General features: G+C 44.3%; 1 protein-coding gene across 1 annotated transcript; it reads left to right on the top strand.

Annotated features, from left to right (window-relative positions):
- The first annotated feature begins 15571 nt into the window (after positions 1-15571).
- LOC132385696 (zinc finger protein 420-like) lies at positions 15572-20651 on the top strand. Its single transcript, XM_059957907.1, has 2 exons — positions 15572-15603; positions 17196-20651. Exon 2 carries the CDS (start codon positions 17586-17588, stop codon positions 18600-18602), a length of 1017 nt encoding a protein of 338 aa, XP_059813890.1. The 5' UTR covers positions 15572-15603; positions 17196-17585; the 3' UTR covers positions 18603-20651.
- Positions 20652-21851: the final 1200 nt, after the last annotated feature.

Genomic DNA, 21851 nt, shown 5'->3' with positions numbered 1-21851 from the left:
GCCATGTGCATCCCTGGGGTGGTTCACTACTACAATAACTGTGAGGCTTCCTCAGCCAACCCGGCCTCTCCCTGTCCAGTGTAGAGAATCCCTGTAGTTCCAATGGTGTCCCTGTAGTCTGGAATGTGTCAGTCGGCAGCATTCCTGTACGACGGCGGTTCTCAAACGTTTTTTTTTATGCCAAAGACCAATACCAGTAACAGGAACCGTGGACCCCAGGTTGGGAACCCCTGCTTTCCGGACACCTCGATGTGATGGCAGGCCAACAAGTTTCGGGCATCTTTCCCCGAGTTGATGATCTTCCAGCAGCACTCGCTGTCCGTTTTCCTGCGCGTCCTGGGAACAGCCCGAGGTTCAGTGAGCCTTCTGTCACGCAGCTGCTGTGGCACAGGCCCTTGCATCTTTCTCCACAGATCTTCGCAAGCCCACAGTCCGCAAAAAGGTGAATAACCGTCTCGTCTCCACGGCAGTAATCTCGGGGCAACGCGCTGTGGGAGTGATCTCCGGGCATGCAGCGAGGATCAGACTGGGAGGGGCCCGAATCGCCGCCAGACAGCTGAGGTCTTGCTGCCTGTTGGTGAGATCTGGTGATGAGGCATTCTGCCAGATGGTCTGGACTGTCTGCTCAGGGAACAACTCCACTGTGTCCATCCAGTCCTTCTCCTGCAGTAACTGCAGGACATTCCGTGCTGACCACTGTCTGGTGTTCTTCTGGTCAAAGCTGCTGGTCTGAAAGAACTGTCACCAATTTCATTAACACAAGGTTCACATGGAGAAGCTTCCTGACTGAGACAGACACAGTTTCATGGGGTATTTACAGGGTAGGGGCAGGAATGATGTTTCTCCTGGCTGGGCAGTGGATCCCGAGATCACAGACTCAAAATCCCAGGTCACCTCAGCAGGACTGAGATGCGGAGAAATTTCCCCAACACAGTGCAGTGAATATTTGGAGTTTTCTCCACAAGTTTCCTAAATTAAACGGACATATTTAGGAGCTCGGCGATGTTGGGAACGTTTCAGGAAAGTGGCGCTGAAGTCAAAGTTCAACATGTTCTGAGTGAGGGGCAGAACAGTGCAACGGGCTGAATGGCCACGCCTGCTCCTGTTACTTATTTTCTAAATCACGAGTTTGCCTTTGCGCCTGTTCTCCCTTGGCCTTCAGCCTGTCGGATTGCACAGGGGAGCGGTGAGAGGTCCGGAGATCCATCAGCAGCCGCTGCGGTTATTTCATGCTCTTGTTATTTTATCGCTGTTTCTGTATCTGCATTTGCACAGTTTGTTACCTTCAACACTCTGGCTGATCTTTCACTGCCTGCTTCTGTTATCGTTACTATTCTATACTTTTTCTAAGTATGTCCGCAGGAAAATGCTTCTCGGGGTTGTATGTGGTGACTTATCTGGACTCTGATAAGAAAATTTATTTTTGAAATTTGAGTTTCGGGATTTTTCCTTTAATTCTGGGAACAAACTGTGATTGACAACTCCAGCTCCCAGCAGCAGCCCGTCCTCACACACTCACAGCCAATCAGCGATCACCGCTGGGAGAAGGATGCTCTCACTGGCTGAGGGGTGTCAGAGGTTCCGGGCCTGTTGTCTGGAGTTGTCTCCCAGACCCGTCCCTTCCTACTGGGAGACGGGAGCTGCCCCGCAGCGGCTGCCGGTGGATCTCCGGAGCTCTCACCGCTCCCCTGTGCAATCCGAACGGCTGAAAACCAAGGGAGAACAAGGCGCAAAGGTAAACTCGTGCTTTAGAAAATAACGAACAGGAGCATGCCTGGTCATTCGGCCCTTTGCACCTATTCCACCCTTTCCTCAGAATAGTCCTTTTTAAATCTTTTTATTGATTTTAAACAAACATAAATGAAACATGAATACAAAGAGCTTGAGAGTACATAATTAATAGGTTAAGGTAAAAATACAAATAGATGATAATAACCTCCCAAACTCATGGTGGTTACAAAAAATGGAGAAAATTAGAACCCCCCCCCCCCTAAAAAAATGAAAAAAAATCCTAACCGACATGGGACATTGCATTATATCAACTATACACAGTAGCGTCAATATCTCCGCACCTCCATCCAAATAATTAAGGACAATAAAAGTCAGGTTCAGGAAAAGTCAGTTTAGTTTATATAAAAATGTTGAATAAATGGTCTTCAAGTTTCTTCATATTTAACTGAAGGGTCAAAGACAACACTTGTAATTTTTTCTAAACTTGAACAAGAAATAGTTTGAGAAAACCACTGAAATATCGTTGAAGGATTCATTTCTTTCCAATTCAATAGGATAGATCCTCTAGCCATTAAAGTAACAAATGCAATTGTCCGCCAAGCTGGGGGGGGGGGGGGATAAACGACTATTATCCACCATTGGTAAACTGAAAATTGCAGTAAAAGGATGTGGTTGCAATTTGATATTCAGAACTGTTGAAATAATACCAAAAATATCTTTCCAATAATTTTGCAAACAGGGGCAAGACCAGAACATGTGGGTCAATAAAGCGACTTTAGAATGACATCTGTCACAGGCTGGATTAACATAAGAATAAAATAGAGCGAGTTTATCCTTGGACATGTGAGCCCTATGAACAACCTTAAATTGTATTAGGCATGTTTAGCACAAATAGAAGAAGAATTGATTTATTGTAAAATGTTCTCCCACTGCCCTGTGAGTATAAGACAATGAAGTTCTTTTTCCCATTCCTTCTTAATTTTTTCTGTTACTCCTAGCTGTATTTTCATGATCATATTATAAATGACGGCTACTAAACCCTTCTGGCAAGGATTCAGAGCCAGAATTTTTTTCTGTAATGTCCATTGGACATAATTTCAGAAAAGACTAACATTCAAGAAATTTCAAACTTGCAAGTATCTTAAAAAAATGAGTTTTAGGCTGGATAGCTGTTCTAAGGACATAAAACTGTTATCTAAAAATAGATCACAAAAACATGTTATACCTTTTGCTTTCCATAACACAAAGGCTTCGTCCATAAAAAAGGGCTGGACAAAAAGTTAGATATAATAGGGGTTGATAAGATAAACTTATTCATGCTGAAGAATTTACGAATTTGAAGCCATATTCTTAGTGTATGTTTAACTAGAGCATTAGTTATTTGTTTATTTGGTTTAGATAAAGTAAAAGGAGGCAAAGATCCTAAAATAGAAAACAATGAGAAGTCTTGTACAGATTTACACTCCAAATTTACCCATGGTGGGCAAGGTACTACGACCAATTCTCGTGCCCAAGATATTAACTATCGGATGTTAACTGCCCAGTAGTAAAATCTTGGGTTTGAACCACCTACCTACTTAATCTTCTGTAAATATTTCTTACTTAATCTGGGATTTTTATTCTGCCACATGTATGAAGATATTTTGCAATCAATAATATCAAAAAAAGATTTAGGAATAAAATATAAAAATAATTAAATATAAAAATATGGGTAATACTATCATCTTGTTAGTATTAATTCGACCAACCAATGACAGAGATAATGGCGACCACCTGGTAACAAGTTGCTTGATTTGTTCAATTAAAGTTAAAAAATTAACTTTAAATAAACCATTATGTTTCTAGCTAATTTTAATACCCAAATAAGTAAAATGATCTGTGACAACTTTAAATGGTAAATATTTATAAATTTGAACTTGCATATTTAATGGAAATAATTCACTCTTATTAAAATTCAGCCTATAGCCAGAAAAGCTAACAAAACTGAGCAAGCAAGGATGAAATAGCAGGAATCGATCTCTCAGGGTCAGATATGTATAGTAGCAAACCATCAGCATATAATAATAACTTATAAGTCCCGTACCCACGGGTAATACTAAAAATATTAGGTGATTCACGAATGGCAATGGCTAAAGGTTCCAAAGCAATGTCAAATAATAGAGGACTTAAAGGGCAGCCTTGCCTCGTCCCACGGGACAACTGAAAAAAAGGAGATCTTTCATTATCTGTAAGAACCGAAGCCAAAGGTTTATAATATATTAATTTAATCCATGATATAAATTTCAAGCTTAAATTAAAATTCTGCAACGTATAAAATAAATATAGCCATTCAACTCTATCATACGCTTTTTCAGCATCAAAGGAAATGACATTCTTGTATTTTAGACGAAGAAGTATAAATTATATTAATAAATTTTCTAATGTTAAAAGATGAATAACAGTTTTTAATAAATCTGGTCTGATCTTCAGAGATAATTTGAGGTAATACATTTTCTAATCTGGTGGCAAGAATTTTGGTAAAAATCTTAGAATCCGTATTCAGCAAGGATATCGTCCGATAGGATTCACATTCAGTGGTGTCTTTATCTTTTTTAATAATTGGAGAAATGGCGGCTTCATAAAAAGATTGTGGTTATTTACCTATGGTTAACGCATCTTTAAAAATTTTACAAAACCATGGAGCGAGAAAAGAAGAAAAGGATTTTAAAAAATCAGCAGTATAACTGTCCGGACAATCGACTTTACCTGAATTCATTGAAAAAGGGAGTGGGTTCCTCTTTCCAGACCCTGCCAGGGGACTTGTGCCACTCCTCAGGGTTATATATGGAACCTCTCAGACAGGGACAGGGAGTGGGTTCCTCTTTCCAGACCCTGCCCGGTGACTTGTGCCACTCCTCAGGGTTATATATGGAACCTCTCGGACAGGGACAGAGTGTGGGTTCCCCTTTCCAGACCCTGCCCGGTGACTTGTGCCACTCCTCAGGGTTATATATGGAACCTCTCGGACAGGGACAGAGAGTGGGTTCCTCTTTCCAGACCCTGCCCGGGGACTTGTGCCACTCCTCAGGTTTATATATGGAACCTCTCGGACAGGGACAGAGAGTGGGTTCCTCTTTCCAGACCCTGCCCGGGGACTTGTGCCACTCCTCAGGTTTATATATGGAACCTCTCGGACAGGGACAGAGTGTGGGTTCCCCTTTCCAGACCCTGCCCGGTGACTTGTGCCACTCCTCAGGGTTATATATGGAACCTCTCGGACAGGGACAGGGAGTGGGTTCCCCTTTCCCAGGCAGACGCCCGAAGGTTACCGGGAGCCACCAGAGGGGCTGATGTAATACAAGCCCTGGCACGGTGGGTCGCTGAGGTAAGGGAACCCATTTGAATGACAGCCCGACTGCATGCGGATTTTGGTGAATTTACCCGATAACTACAGAAAAAAGGAGAATCCCTTGCGTACTTTATAGCTCGTTTTAAGGATACGTGTGGGTCCAATGCCGGCAAACCCCTGGACAGATCAGTATGTCCAGCTGGCAGTGCAGACTTTTCTAAACTGTCTCAGACCCAAGCCTGCCCACTCCTTTTAGTTAACTAATCTGAATTCGCTGTGTCAGACCTGGCCCCGGGTGACATAAATTCTGATGAATATGGAGCGCAATTAACTCTTTAAAGGGAATTGGGAAAAGCGAGAGTGTGCACAGGGAATAGGTAGAGAGGAGATGGAGTTCGGGTCCCGACGAAGAACCCAGAATTGGTGGCAGGATCGTGCGATGGTGCAGATGAAGAGGACACTTGGCTAATGACAGAAACGGGGTTTGTAGAAAGAGGGGACATTGGGCCAGATATTGTCGCACTGCAATCACAGACAAGAATAATAAGAGGCAGGAAGATAGCCTGGATGACAGTGATACTCGATAGAGTACCACATTTACTCTCCACAATCCCTTTGGTCCCGGATGGGGCAGTGCAGAGGGGACGGATCACAGTGATACTCGACAGAGTACCACATTTACTCTCCACAATCCCTTTGGTCCCGGATAGGGCAGGCCAGAGGGGACGGATCACAGTGATACTCGACAGAGTACCACATTTACTCTCCGCAATCCCTTTGCTCCAGGATAGGACAGGCCAGAGGGGACGGATCACAGTGATACTCGACAGAGTACCACAATTACTCTCCACAATCCCTTTGGTCCCGGATAGGACAGGCCAGAGGGGACGGATCACAGTGATACTCGACAGAATACCACATTTCCTCTGCACAATCGCTTTGGTCCTGGATAGTGCAGGCCAGAGGGGACGGATCACAGTGATACTCGACAGAGTACCACATTTACTCTCCACAATCCCTTTGTTCCCAGATAGGACAGGCCAGAGGGAACGGTGATACAGGCGGCTGTTATCAGGCTCACCACACAGGCAGGCTCTTTTCTCACTGCTGTAATCAGGTAGAAGGTACAAGAGCCTCAGGACTCGCCCCTGCAGGGTCAGGAACAGTTACTACCCCTCTACCATCAGGCTGTGGAACAACACAGGATAACTGCACTCACCTGCTGTCCATAGAGATGCTCCCACAACAAATCATCGCACTGGGACTGTCTCCAAATGAGTGAAATAAGAGGTGGTTTGACTGAGACAGATCACATTCCTCTCTCAGAATTAGAGAAATACAATCTCACAGGATATTTACAGCGGAAGGGCTGGAATGATGTTTCCCATAAGGTGTGGAACCAGCGGGCACAGACTCAAAATCCGAGGACAACTCAGCAGGACTGAGATGAGGAGAAATTTCCTCACCCAGCGTGCAGTGAATCATTGCAATTATCTTCACAAGGTTTCGGAATTGAATGGACATATCCTGGGGTTCGGCGCTGATGGGAAGTTGCAGGAAAGTGGTGCTGAGGTCAAAAGACAAGCATGTTCTGAGTTGAAGGGCAGTAGAGGTGCAAGGGGACGAATGGCCACACCCTCACTATTTCTTAATTTCTGAAACACGAGTTTACCTTTGCCCCTCACTGTTTCTTCTCCTGTCAGATTGAACAGGGATCGCTGAGAGCACCGGAAATCTATCGGCAGCCGCTGCGGTTATTTCATGTTCTCGTTGTTTATTTGCTTTGGCGAAGTTTGTTGTCTTCTGCACTCTGGTTGATCTTTCAGTGATCCAGATATAGTTACCGTTCTGTATCTATGCTCTGTATGTTTCTCGGAGTTGTATGAGGTGACTTTTCGTACTCTGTTAGTTTTTGGAATAGTTGCTTGGGGAATCTGAGGTGGAGGAGTATCTGGGGCTTATTTAAAATTATACATAGATATTATCCAACCAATGTTTATTTGACAAGGGTTAATTCTGATATTGAAACAAACTGTTATTTTTTGTGGTTTATAACCAGAGGATTTATTTCATCTGTTTTGGGATTGTGAATGTGTTAAAACATTTTAGGTTGATGTTTGTCAATTTATAGATCAATATATTAATGTAGATTTTACTTTTTGTTTTGAAAATGCCTTATCTGGGTTTACTAATAGCACTAAATCTCATGGGGATCATTTCTTTATCATAAATATTTAGAGCGGCTTTCCTTGTTTATTTGTATATTTAAAGGTAATGGTTATATATTCGTTGCTGCTTTTGTGTGATTCCCTGGCTTTGTTAGCATATGTTCAGTGTTTCTGATGGCGGAGGTGAAGATTCGGGCGGAGATTCCGTGAGATGTTTCAGCCACACAGGAGGTGCCCGGTCTTTCCCCGCCGTGGATCGGGGCCTGTTGTCTGGAGTTTCCTCCCAGTCCTGTCTCCTGCTGCTGGGATAGGGGAACTGGCCCGCAGCGGCTGCCGATGGAACTCTGGTGTGTGAGCGCTCCCCTGTGCAAAAGGACAGGCTGAAGGCCCAGGGAGAACCAGGTGCAAAGGTAAACACGGACTTTAGAAAATACGTAACAGGAGCAGGCCATTCGGCCGCTTGCGTCCGTTCTGCCTTTCACACAGAACATGCCTGATCTTTGACCACAGCGCCACTTTCGCGCAACGTTCCCAGCATCGCAGAGCCCCCAAACTTGTCCTTCGATTTTAGAAACCTTGTGGAGAAAATTCCAAAGATTCACTGCCCTCTGGGTGAGGAAATTTCTCCTCATCTCAGTCCTGCTGAGGTGAACTCGGATTCCGTGACCCCCATTCCTCACCACAGCCAAAGGAAACATCATTCCTGCCTCTACCCTGTCAATACCCTGTGAGACTGTGTCTGTCTCAGTCAGACGGCCTTTTATTTCTCTAATTCTGAGACAGGCCCGGTCAGTATAATCTCTCCAAGGACACTACCTCACCTCCTAAATCAATCTGGGAAATCCCTTCATTCCCTTCATCCCACAAGCTGACTCCGGGAGGGAGACCAGACCTGTGCAGTGTTCCATGTACGCTCTCACCAGGACCCCATATACCTTCAGAGGAGATCTTTATGCTTCTATTCAAACCTTACTTCCCATTCAATGCTCTTCATTTAATATCGAACTCAAACAGTGAACAGACACAATGCAGCCTCAGCCATGAATTTAAAGGGCAGGTGTTGCAACAGTTTGAGCTTCATACCGGGGGCCATGGAGCAAGCAGGGTGTCACAAAGGGAGGAATGTGGGAGTGTTGTATTCTGAGCCCAGCTGTGTGTGTTTGTGTATCAGAATCAGGTTTAATATCATCCGCATATGTGGTGAAATTTGTTCCTTTGTGTCTGCAGTACATTGCAATACATAGTAATAAAAACTATAAATTAGAACAAGTATTTATAAAATTAAATTTGAAATCTAGTGGCAAACGTGAGGGAAAATACTGAGGAAGTATTCTAGAGTTCATTGTCCATTTAGAAATCTGACGGTGGAGGGAAGAAGCTGTTCCTGAAACATTGAGTGTCTCTTCAGGGTCCTGTAGCAATGAGCCGAAGGCATGTCCTGAGTGATGGGGGTCCGTAATGATGGATGCCACCTTTTTGTGGCCTCATCTTTTGAATGTGTCCTGGATGCTGTGGTGCCCATGAAGGAGCTGGCTGAGTTTACAACTTTCTGCAGCATTTTCCGATCCTGTGCAGTGGCCTCTCCACACCAGGCAGTGATGCAACCAGTTAGAATGCTCTCCACAGTACATCTGTAGAAATTTGCAAGTGTCTTTAGTGACAGACTGATTCCCCTCAGTCTCCGAATGAAATATAGCCGATGTTGTTCCTTCATTGTAACTGCATCAATATGTTGGGCCCAGGATACTTCCTCAGAGATGATGACAGGCAGGAAATGGAAACTGCTCACCCTTGTCACTTCTGATCCCTCGATGAGGACTGGTGTGTGTTCCCTCAACTTCCCCTTCCTGAATCCACAATCAATTCCTTTGTCTTCATGATGCTGAGTGCAAGGTTGTTGCTGTGACACCACTCAACTGGCTGATCTATCTCACTCCTGTACTCCTCCTCGTCACCATCTGAAATTCCACCAACAATAGTTGGGTTGTCAGCAAGTTTGTAGATGAGTCTAGACAGACGTGGTGCAGAGAGAGTAGAGCAGTGGGCTGAGCACGCATCGTTGAGGTGTGCCGGTGTTGATTGTCAGCAAGGAGGAGATGTTATTTCTGATCCACACAGACTGGGGTCTCCTGGTGAGGATCCAGTTGCAGAAGGAGGTACAGAGGCCCAGGTTTTGGAGCTTGTTGATTACAATTGAGGGTCTGATTGTGGTGAACGCTGAGCTGTAATCAGCAGCCTGACTTGTGTATTGCTATTGTCCAGTTGATCTAAGGCTGAGTGGAGAGTCAGTGAGATTGCGTCTGTTGTAGATATATTGTGGCGATCGGCAAATTGCAGTGGGTCCAGGTCCATGCACAGACAGGAGTTGATTCTAGTCAGGACCAACCCCCTCAAAGCTCTTCATCACAGCTGTGTGTCTGTGTGTGTGCGTGCACGCTTGAAACAGTGATCCCAGTTTGATTCAGCAATCTTTCCTGTAGCTGGGGTACCTCAGAAGAGGGGACATTGTGATGGGACGATCATTCTGATCAGAGCCAAATCATTTAGCCAGTCGATGCTGAACCTTTAGAAATTACAAAGCACATGTGTGTTTGAGAGAGTAATTTAAATGTAGAATTCAAAATTTACAAAGTAAGTTTATTATCGACGTTTACGCATGTCACCATGTTCAATCCTGAGATTTATTTTTTTTTTCAGACAAACTCAGTAAATCAAAGAATCATGATTGAATCAATGAAAGCCCGAACCCAATATTGTAGACAAAATACAATGTGCAAAAGACAACAAACTGTGCAAATACAAAAGAAAAAAAAAGTAATAAATAATTACCATGAAAAGGTGATGAAGAATCCGTGAATGTGTCCATGGGTTATAGGAACAGTTCAGTGATGGAGCAATTGAATTTGAGTAAGATTATCTCCTCTGTTTGAAGAACTTAATGTTTGAAGGGTGATAACAGTTCCTGAACCTGGTGGTGTGGGTCCTGAGACTCCTGCACTTTCTTCCTGATGGCATCAGTGAGAACAGATCATGTTTCAGATCATGGTTCCTTGATGATAGATGTAGCTTTCCTTTGACAGCGCACCAGAGAAATGTGCGCAGTGGTGGGAAGGGTTTTACCCGTGATGTACTGGGCCATATCCACTACTTTGGTGTTTCCATACCAGGCCATGATGTAACCACTGAACATATTCTCCACACACACATGTAGAAGTTTGTCAAGGTTGTAGATGTCATGCTGAATCTTTGCAAGCTTCTAAGGAAATGGAGATGTTGCTGTGCTTTCTTTGTAATTACAGTTCCATGCTGGGCTCAAGACATATCCTGGAAAGTGATGACATTGAGGAATTTAATGTTGGTGACCTTCTCCGCCTTTGATCTCTGATGAGGACAGGCTCACAGATCTCCCGGTTCCTCCTCCTGAAGTCAATAATTAGCTCCTGGCTCTTGCTGATGTTTAATGAGAGGTTGCCATAAGACCATCAGATATAGGAGCAGAATTAGGCCATTTGGCCCATCGAGTCTTCTCTGCCATTTCATTTTAGCGGATCCAATTTCCCTCTTGGCCCCAATCTCCTGCCTTCTTCTGGTAGCCCATCATGCCCTGACCAATCAAGAAACTATCAACCGCTGCCTTAAATGTACATGAAGATTTGGCCTCCACAGCTGCCTATGATTCACTGTCCATAGAATCCATAGATTCATTACTCTCTGGCTAAAGAAATTCCCCCTCATCTCCATTCTAAAGACACCCCTCTGTTCTGAGGCTGTGTCCTTTGGTCTTAGACTGTCCCAAAATAGGAAACATCCTGTCCATATTCACTCTATTAATCCTTTCACTATTTGATATATTTCAATTAGGTCTGCTCTCATTCTTTTGAATTCCACTCAACACAGGCCCAGAGCCATCAAATACTCCTCATATGACAACATATTTAATTTGGGAATCATTTACGTGAACCTGTTTTGGATACTCTCCAGTTTCAGCACATCTTTTTCTCAGATAAGGAGTCCAAAACTGCTCACAGTACTCCCAGTGAGGCCTCACCAGTGCTTACAAAAATTTCAACATTACATCCCTGCGTTTATATTCTATTCCTCTTCAAATGAATTCTGACATTACATTTGCCTTCTTCACCACAGACTCAATCTGCAAATTGACCTTTAGGAAGTATTTGGAAAATAGTCAGCCCTTTCATTTCTTCTACCAAAGTGCATGCTGATACCCTTTGCTGACACTGTATTCCATCTCCCACTTCTTCGCCCATTCTCCTCATCTGTTGAAGACCTTCCATAGTCTCTCTATTTCCTCAAAACGACCTGACCCTCAACCATCTTCATAGCACCTGTAAACTTTGCAGCAAGGTCATCAATTTCATCATGCACATCAGTGACATTTAACAGAAAGTGTATCAGTCCCAACACAGACGACTGTGGAACCCACTCATCAAGAGGCTCCGTTTATACCCACTCTTTGCTTCCTTTCAGTCAGCCACGGCTTTGTCCATGCTGGAATCTTTCCAGTAATACCATGGGCTCGTGGGTTGTTAACGCAGTTTCGTGTGTGGCATCATGTCAGAAGCCGTCTGAAAATCCAGGTGAACATCATCAATCGATTCTCCTTTGTCTGTCCTGCTTGTTATTTCTTAAAATAATTTCTACAGGTTTGTCAGGCAAGGTTTTCCCTTCAGGAAACCATGCTGACTGTGGCCTATTTTATCTTGTGACACGGTACTCTCAGACCTCATCATTAATAATCGACTCCAACATCTTCCCAATCACTGCGGACAGACTAACTGGCCTATAGTTTCCTTTCTTCTGCCTCTCTCCCTTCTTGAAAAGTGGTGTGACATTGGCAATATTACATTCTTGAGGAACCATTCCGGAACATTGTGATTCCTGAATGTTCATTACTCATGGGGCCACAATCTTTTTATCCACCTCTTTCAGAAAGCTGGGGTGTACACCATCTGGGTCACGTGACTTATCTAACTTGGCCTTCCAGTTCCTCAAGAACCTTCACTCTGGTTCTGGTAACTTTGCACACTTCTGGCTCCTGACACCCGGAAGTCCCACCATTCTGCTGGTGTCTTCCTCTGTGAAGACAGACACAACACACTTATTCAGTCTGTCTACCATTTCTTTGTTTCCCATCACTGCCTCTCCAGCATCGTTTTCCAGCCACCCGAGACTTTATATCAGATAAAAATTGGGATATGTGTGCTTTAATTGGACAAGAATGTTGCACCAACACACCAGACAAATCTGAAAATGTAACTCATCTGATGGACTATATTTGAGAGGCAGCAGATAGAATGAGAGAAGTGGGAGGGAGAGCAGTTCCGCAATGATAACCCCTCAGTAAGTCAGTGGCCATTTGGGACTCTGGGACGATGGTGGGACATTGGTTTACAATGTACATTTCAACAATGATAACCCGTCAGGAAGCCGGTGGCCATTTGGGACGCTGTGGGGATGGTGGGATACTGGTTTACATTGTACAGTTCCACAATGATAACCCCTCAGGAAGCCGGTGGCCATTTGGGACTCTGGGAGGATGGTGGGATACTGATTTACATTGTACATTTCCGCAATGATAACCCCTCAGGAAGCCGGTGGCCATTTGGGACACTGGGAGGATGGAGGGATACTGATTTACATTGTACATTTCCGCAATCATAACCCCTCAGGAAGCCGGTGGCCATTTGGGACTCTGGGACGATGGTGGGATACTGGTTTACATTGTACTGTTCCACAATGATAACCCCTCAGGAAGCCGGAGGCCATTTGGGACTCTGGGAGGATGGTGGGATACTGGTTTGCATTGTACATTTCCACAATGATAACCCCTCAGGGAGCCGGTGGCCATTTGGGCCTCTGGGACGATGGTGGGATACTGGTTTACATTGTACATTTCCACAATGATAACCCCTCAGGAAGCCGGTGGCCATTTGGGACACTGGGAGGATGGAGGGATACTGATTTACATTGTACATTTCCGCAATGATAACCCCTCAGGAAGCCGGTGGCCATTTGGGACTCTGGGACGATGGTGGGATACTGGTTTACATTGTACATTTCCGCAATGATCACCCGTCAGGAAGCCATTATTGGAATCTGGATGAGAGAATACGGTTTTACATTATGGAATAACCATTAGAGTAATAATAATCAGATTATGATTATTTTACTCTTACATGTGACCGAAACGAGGGGACAGAAGGAATATTTTGTAAACGCCGTGTTTGAAGTCCCCTCCCATCCCTGGTGAGAATGAACTTACCCCCGGCAGGTAATAAAGAATAAAGCTGCTTGATGAAGCAACACTCAGTGTTGGGATTGTGTTCTGTGAGTCTCAGCAGAGAGATACTTGACGGGGGGGGAGGGTTAAGTGTGAAAGGTGGGGAGTTTATGGGGCACATGAGGGGATACCTCTTCACTCAGAGGGTCACAGGAGTGTGAAATGAGCTTCACCCACCCACAACGTCTGCCCCCGAATGAGGTGGAGCCCAAATGGCGGGTCCCTCAAATGAGCTGCTGCCAACTGGAGACCGGGGTCTTTGGGCTGGTTTGTTGCCGCCAGAGAACATGATGTGTGCCCCTGGTGATGGACCCACTGAGGGTAGGTGTCGGCGCTGGGGGGGCGGGGGTGTCAGTGTTGTACTTGTACGGGTGGGTAGAGATATCTCAGAGCCAGCAGATTCCAGACAAGGGCTCGTCCTTTATTCTGGGAGATCCTGGTACCAGTTGTAACGGGGTTTACCCGACGGTGCAGTCTGGGAGGTCAGGGACTGGGCCGTCTCCAGTGCCAGTACAGTCACTCTCAGCTGAGCCTGGAGTGGGAGCAGGGACGGTTCCTGTTGAGATACGGACATGAAGGTCCAAACCCGGGGTGACGCCATTGTCAAATTTCACCAAGAAACAATCAGGCCAAACAACTTCAGGCAGAACTGCTCAGGATGACAAACAGACATCAGTACACAGAAATGACAACTTTTAAAATCAGAAATAAACCAATGTAAAAACAAATTTAAAACCAGCTCCTTTGCCTGGGGATGGGTGGAATGGAAATGGTCCCGACGCAAATGAGGTGGTTTCACACCGTCTGCACGACTCAGTCGCCCCATTGAAGGAGTGGCAGTGGCGATTGAGTTCGCACTGAGAGGGGGATTGGACACGGAGGGAAAGGCCTGATGAGGGTCGGTTTGATTGCCGAGGGGATCTGCTGTCTTGTCTTGTGGACTGGCCACTCACGGCACTGAAAGCCCGTGTTTCCCTGCCCGCCTCCCCCCCCCCCCCCGGATCCAGGCAGTCTCGTCCCCCTGGGAGATGAAAGAGAAAGTAAATTCATCCGCTTACAACTGGACAATGATGTGTGTTAATTATTTGGAGAATGCAGATCAAACAATTAGTGAGGTTGTGGATGTCACCAAAACCGGTGTGTGGAGAAAGTGAGGGTTGTCTAAGGTTCCAGTGGGATCGAGACCAGTTGGGAAAGTGGGCCGAGGAATTGCAGGTGGATCTTAGCTGTCACTCAGAAACAGTTCTTCAGGGGATCAAAGACGACTGAGACACGAAAGAGAGCTTTTCTTGGGCTCTGGATTCAAACAAAGAAGTCTGGTGCACTCGTACCAAGGTAGAATATAAGTTGTTGCTCCGCCACCCTTAGGGTGCAGTCATCAATTAGGAGCAACTTCGCACCATCCTCCACAAGTCTGACTTACCAGTCAGCAAGCATTTTAATTCTTCATTCCCAGTCCTGTTCCGCCGTGTCGATCCGTGGACTCCTCTTGTGCCAAGATGAGCTCCTCTCCCCGTGGAGGAGCAAAACGTTATATTCTGTCTGGGTACCCTCCAATCTGATGGCATGAACATCGATTTCCACTCAGGAGAAAAAAATTACCGTCACCCTCCTCTATGCCCCACTCTGACCTTGTACTTCTCACCTTCCTACACTCCTCCCGGGACCCTCCTCCTGCCCTCTCTCTGGTCCACTCTCCCTCCTATCAGATTCTTTATTCTCTAGCCCACCCTTTCTTGACCTTCCCCACCCACCCGGCATCAAATTCCAGTTCGCCTCTTCCCCTCCCCCACCACATTTCTATTCTGGCATCTTCCCCCGTGCTTCTCTGCCCTGCAGAAGGCTTTCTGCCAAAAAACGGTGTCTGTTTATAATTTTGTACAGATGCTGCCGGAGGTGCTGAGTTCCTGCAGCGTTTTGTGTGAGTCGCTTTGGATTTCCAGCATTTGCAGACTTTCTCCTGTTTGTTCCAGAAATCGCCGTCCGTGACCAGGCGATCACATGCGCATGCGTAAGGGTCGCGGGCGTTTCGCGCGTGCGCACGGTGGACAAAAGGCTCGGCGACTCGGCGGCAGGTAGGAGCGGGGATCCGGGCGGATTATTATCGTTACCGCGACCAGCCACACCTTTCCTCCGCACCCCGGGACAGTCCAAGTGCTTACCCCTCTCTCTACGCGGGCTCCGGGGAACTTGCTGCTGAGGAGCGCAGACGCTGGAGCCGTGGCGGATAGATGGGTCTCTTCTTCGTGTAGGTTTCTGGGTAAAGAGGCAGCCATTGATGGCAGGGCCAGCGTTTTCCCCGTTAGTCCGTAGGCCGTATTTGGAATCGCAAGGGGAAGGAAGGGGAGTAGATGGATCACTCGGGCACCACCGAGCACTGAGGAGCTGACCTTCCAGTCAATGAAAATGTCAATTTTTACTGTATGAAAATAAGGAAACAAAATCCTTACATCAGCTTTAGTCCTTGTGGAAATCACCTTTGTTCCATCTTGTTCTGCACCTTTCTACCTGTGAGAACATGCTTAGTACCATTCGCTTTGGGTACATAATGATACCTGGGTAACAAGTGACCTGTAGTGTTCTCATCACAAATATGCCACACTCCAATGAGAACGAGGACTGCCCTCCCCATCATGTTCATTGGCATTGCCTCTGATGGGTCTCCACCATCAATCACCTGTGCGGAGGGGCAAAGTAATTCGAAACTCTCCAGGGTTTGCCGTGTAACATCACATGCTCTTTGTAGTGCTGTCGTACATGACCAAAACTTGAAATAATACCAATGTTTTCTCCAATTTATTTTGCCGGCACCATGAACAGTTAGAAGGTGAGTTTTCCCCCCAACTTGGGTTGATCCTCGCTGTAACAGTGTGACGTCAGGGCTCAGAAAGGAGACTAAAATTATCTCATAATATATCGGCTGTAAAAATTAATCAGATACAGGAGCAGAATGAGGTCGTTTGGCCCATCGAGTCTGCTCCGCCATTTCATTACAGCTGATCCATTTCCATCTCAGCCGCACTCTCCTGCCTTCTCCCCATATCCCTTCCTGCCCTGACTAATCAAGAATCCATCACCCTCTTTCCGAAAATAAACCCAATTACTTGGCCTCCAGAGCAACTCATAGCAGCAAATCCCACAGAGTCACAACGCTCCGGTTAAAGAAATCCCTCCTCATCTCCATTCTGAAAGAACAAAGCTCGATTTTGAGGCTGTGTTCTCTGGTCTCAGACTCCCCAACTCCTGTCAACATACTCTCCACATCCACTCTATCGAGACTTTTCAATGTTTGATAGATTTCAATGAGGGCCCTTTCATTATTCTGAACTCCAGTGAGTAGAGGCCCTGAGCCATCAAATGTTCTTCATCTGACAAACCTTATTAATACTGAAATATTTTTGTAATTTTCCTTTGAACGCTCTGCAATGTAAGTACATCTGTTCTAGATAAGGGGCCTGAATCTGCTCTCAACAGTCCAAGTGAGGCCACACTTTATAAATACTCAACATCACATCCTTGCTTTTATATTCTTGTACTCTTCAACATAATTTCCTCTCCATTGAAAAAACAGTCTGCACTCTCATTGCGTCTAACAAAGTGGATGACCATACACTTCTCGGAATGATGACTTTCACTCATTGACGTCTTCTGTAAATCCTTTTTACAGGTTAGAAATGGCAGAAATCGTGTATGGGAATATTAAACAGAACAATGTCAGTTTGCTGTCTTTGCCCAGATATTTAAGTAGTTACTAGATATTTAACAATGTATCACTGTTGATCCTTGGAGATGAAGAATTATCTCATCACAGCTGGAAAAGTGCTTTGTGTCTGAAATGAAGTTTTCTGTTGTAACTCAGTGAAATCCACCGGAACTGGGGAGTTGAGAACACAACAGCGTTTGTTCACTGGAGATCAGTTATTTAACTCACTGATTGTGCAAGGAGTTTACTACATCTGATATTTGATTTATGAATTGACAAAGAACTGTGGGAAGGGATTCACTCTTCACTCACTCATCTCACCTGCATGCACAACAGCGAGTTCACACTGATAAGATGTCGTTCACCTGCGCTGATTGTGGGAAGGGATTCACTCAGTCATCCAGCCTACTGACACACCAGCGAGTTCACACTGGTGAGAAGCCGTTCACCTGCTCAGACTGTGGGCAGGCATTCACTCAGACATCGCAACTACAGAGACACCAGTCACTTCACACTGGGGAGAAGCCATTCACCTGCTCAGACTGTGGGAAGGGATACACTTGGTCATCTGAACTGAAGATACATCAGCGAACTCACACTGGGGAGAGGCCGTTCACCTGTTCAGACTGTGGGAAAGGGTTTATTCGGTCATCTCAACTGAAGGTACATCAGCGAATTCACACTGGGGAGAGGTTGTTTACCTGCTCAGTCTGTGGGAAAGGATTCACTCAGTCATCTGTACTGAAGGAGCATCAGCAAATTCATACAGGGGAGAGGCTGTTCACCTGCTCAGACTGTGGGAAGAAATTCACTGACTCTTCCAGGCTACAGGCCCACTGGCGAGTTCATACTGGAGAGAGGCCGTTCACCTGTTCAGACTGTGGGAAGGCATTTACTCGGTCATCTCAAGTAATGATACATCAGCGAATTCAGACTGGGGAGAGGCCATTTTCCTGCACTGAATGTGGGAAGAGATTCATTCATTTATCTGACCTACAGGTGCACCAGCGAGTCCACACTGGTCAGAGGCCGTTCACCTGCTCAGACTGTGGGAATTCCTTTATTCGGTCAGTTGAACTGAAGACACATCAGCGAATTCACACTGGAGAGAGGCTGGTCATCTGCTCAGACTGTGGGAAAGGGTTCATTCGGTCATATCAACTGAAGGTACATCAACGAGTTCACACTGTGGAGAGACCGTTCACCTGCTCAGACTGTGGAAGGGGATTTACTCAGTCATCTCAACATAAGAGACATCAGCATATTTACACTGGGGAGAGGCCGTACACCTGCTCCCAATGTGGGAAGAGATTTTCTCAGTCATCCCACCTTGTGACACACTACCGAGTTCACACTGGGGAAACTGTTTAAACAGGCGACAGGCTGGATATTTCGCCATCGCAGTTACTGAATCAAGTTCAAAAGTGACTGTTAGTGCGGAACTCGGTAATTCATGCTGCTGTTTATCAAACCCAGTTCCGCACTCTGGTCACTGGGCGTGGGAGGTAATCCTCTGCTAATGTTCACGTTTAATGGGACTGGAGTTTAATGGTTTGGATCTGTGACGCAGAAATCAGTTCTAATTTAAAATTTAACCACATTGACAGAATCCCCTTTCTCTCCCCTGACTATCATCTCCTATAACTACCGCAAGGCCTCAATTTTCACTTCCCTGTTGCGCATCAGAGCCGACAGTGCAGCCGGCCTTTCTGTTGCTGCCGTGTGACAGTGGATCAACTCCCCACCCACCCAGCAGTATCCAACAAAGTGTTCTGCTGAGGAGAATGCCCACAGGACAGCCCTGCGCTGTCTTCCTAATGACCCTTACCTCTGCTGGTGGTCACGTTTCTCCTGTCCGAAGCTTGTACTCTGGGTGTGGCCACCTCTTCAGCTGTTTCTGTTCAAACTTTATTATTATTATTATCATTATTATTAAAAAATAACACAGGTACATTGAAGGAACAACACTCACAATGCCTCAAAATAAATTATCTTAAAGATTGAACATTTTTGTGATTAAAAAAACCCTACTAAGCAAGAAAAGTGAGAGAGAAAAGAAACCCATTGGGGGTATAACCCCGGTGCCATGCGTCATACAAAAAGCTTGTAAAAATAAACATCAAACCGCCAACAAGAAAGAAAGATAAATCAAAAAACAATTACACTTAGATAGTGGAGGAAATCTATCAGAAATGATAATAATAAGCAAATGAGCACATTCTCAAAATCAAATAAAGGTTCAAAGGTTCGACTTCTAATTTTCTCCGAACTAAGACACAGCATCACTTGAGAGAACCATTGTGACAAAGTTACAGCTGATATGTCCTTCCATTTCAACAAGATGGCCCTCCCAGCTATCAATGTAACAAACGCAATAACATGTTGGTCAGACACAGAAATGCCATGGATATTTTGAGGAATTATTCCAAAAAGCACAGTAAATTTATTAGGTTGTAAGTTGATTCTGAGTGCTTTTGAAATTGTCGAAAAGACTGACTTCCAAAACAGTTTTAATATAGAACATGACCAGAACATATGTGTCCGTGTAGCTATTTCAGTTTTACATCTATCACAATACTTGTCAACATTGGGAAATATTTTAGGAAGTCCCTCCTTCGAAAAATTTTAATTTGAATCAGTGAATGACTAGCAGAGATCGAAGAAGAGTTAGCCAGCTTCAGAATCCATGTCCAAGCCTCCCATATTAACGTCAAACTGAGTTCCTTCTCCCAATCTTGTTTAATCTTAAGTAAAGGACGCTTATCCCATTGTAATAATAAATTTTAATTTCTTCCAATAGAACCTTTCATCTAAAGGTTTTTATTCATAATAGTCTCTGACAAGTCAGCCTCCAATATGAAAGGAAAATTACTTAAATGTTTTTGAATTTTTGAAACAATATCTAACTTGAAGGTATTGTAAAACGTATGAATATGAGAGAGTATATTTATCGACTAATTGTTCAAAAGACATCATTCTGCCTTCATTAAATAAATCTAAAAAAGAAGTAATACTTTTATTTTTCCAAAGTAAACAAAAAAATTGGATCGCTCCAGGAAGGTTTAAAAAAGTGATTACGATAAATTATACTCCAACGTTTAAATTTTTTAAGATTTAAAAAATTGTGGAACTGGAGCCAAATTTGCAAAGAGTGCTTAACCACAGGATATAGGTTTAAATTAGCAACTTTAGCTAATTGGATAGGTAGAGCAACTCCTAATAATGGAGTTAAATAACACTGTTTCACAACTCTCAGTTCCAGGTTTACCCAAATTGGCAGATCATTCCTATTACCCTAATATAAGCAAAAGGACACATATCGCAAATTAACAGCCAAATAATATATTCTTAGATTAGGTAAAGCGAGACCTCCGTCCTTTTTCAACTTTTGTAAATGATATTTTCTAATTCCTGGTCTTTTATTATCAAAAATAAAAGATAGAATAATAGAACCAATCCCATTAAAATCCCCTGATAGCTGAAAAAAGGAGACCTACAGTTATTAGTGACAACAGTGGCAATAGGAGCTTTATGTATAATTTTAATCAAATAGTCTCCAAACATTTGAAAAACAATAACGACCCTTTATAAAGCCTTTTTGATCTTTCAAAATGATTTTATTTAATACTCTCCAACCGATTGGTCATTATCTTTGACAGAATCTTAGCATCAACATTCAATAATGAAATAGGTCTGTATGAGGCACAGTCAGTCGGCTCTTTATCCTTTTTGAGGATTAAAGAAGTAGAAGCCTCATAAAAAGTAGAGGGTAAATCACTTTTCTCAAAAGAATCTTGAAGCATCTCCAACATATATGGAAAAAGCGATTTTCCAAAAATTTTTTAATATTATTCTACAGGATAATCATTAAGTCCCGAAAGTTTAACAGATTGCATTGAAAAAATAGTTTTATGAAGTTCGGATTCTGTAAGTTGTGCATCCTAATGACCTAAAGGTCTTCCTAATGACCCTTACCTCTGCTGGTGGTTACGCTTCTCCTGTCCGAAGCTTGCACTCTGGGTCTGGCCACCTCTTCAGATGTTTCATTGATAGTATCTTCAGGCTCCTGAATGATCCTGAGTACATTCACCTCCCTGAACCAGTCAGTCAGGCACTGTGATTGGGTTCACTTCCTGTAAATAATCATGAGGGAAACTGTTAGATATCCAGAATTCCCACATCTGACAGGAGGAGCATTCCATCTGCTCTGCACTAAAATACACCACTGTGGGTCAGGAAGGAATTTACATATGCAAAAAAAAATCAAACGTGAATGGATCAATGACAGTGGAAGTAGAGTGATCAATTGTCTGTGTTTTTGCAGTGAGGTCGAAGGAATATAGGCTGCCATTTTGTGAAGCTGCTCTGTAACTCCCATTTTGTGAACTGATTACTATGGGATAACCTAATCAGATCAACTGAACACAAGAAGATTCTGGTATTCCCATTCTAAGCCTGAAATCACTCACACATAAACCATGCATTATGTACACGGTCAGGTTTGCAGAAGTAATCTCGTTATCTCTGAACCTGAAGTCACTCTGAGATAAGGTGTGTATTACGTACAGTGGCAGTTCTGCAGAAGGAATCTCGATATTTCTGCTGAGAGTCTGAGCGTCA

The sequence above is a fragment of the Hypanus sabinus genome, assembly GCF_030144855.1.
Source record: "Hypanus sabinus isolate sHypSab1 chromosome X2 unlocalized genomic scaffold, sHypSab1.hap1 SUPER_X2_unloc_1, whole genome shotgun sequence".
Taxonomy (NCBI): Eukaryota; Metazoa; Chordata; class Chondrichthyes; order Myliobatiformes; family Dasyatidae; genus Hypanus; species Hypanus sabinus.
Note: the sequence above shows the minus strand (reverse complement) of the source record. Positions and strands in the feature narration are given on the sequence as shown.

Excerpts from the sequence above, each read along its gene's own strand:
- LOC132385696 (XM_059957907.1), top strand. The coding sequence starts at position 17,586 with ATGTCGTTCACCTGCGCTGATTGTGGGAAGGGATTCACTCAGTCATCC.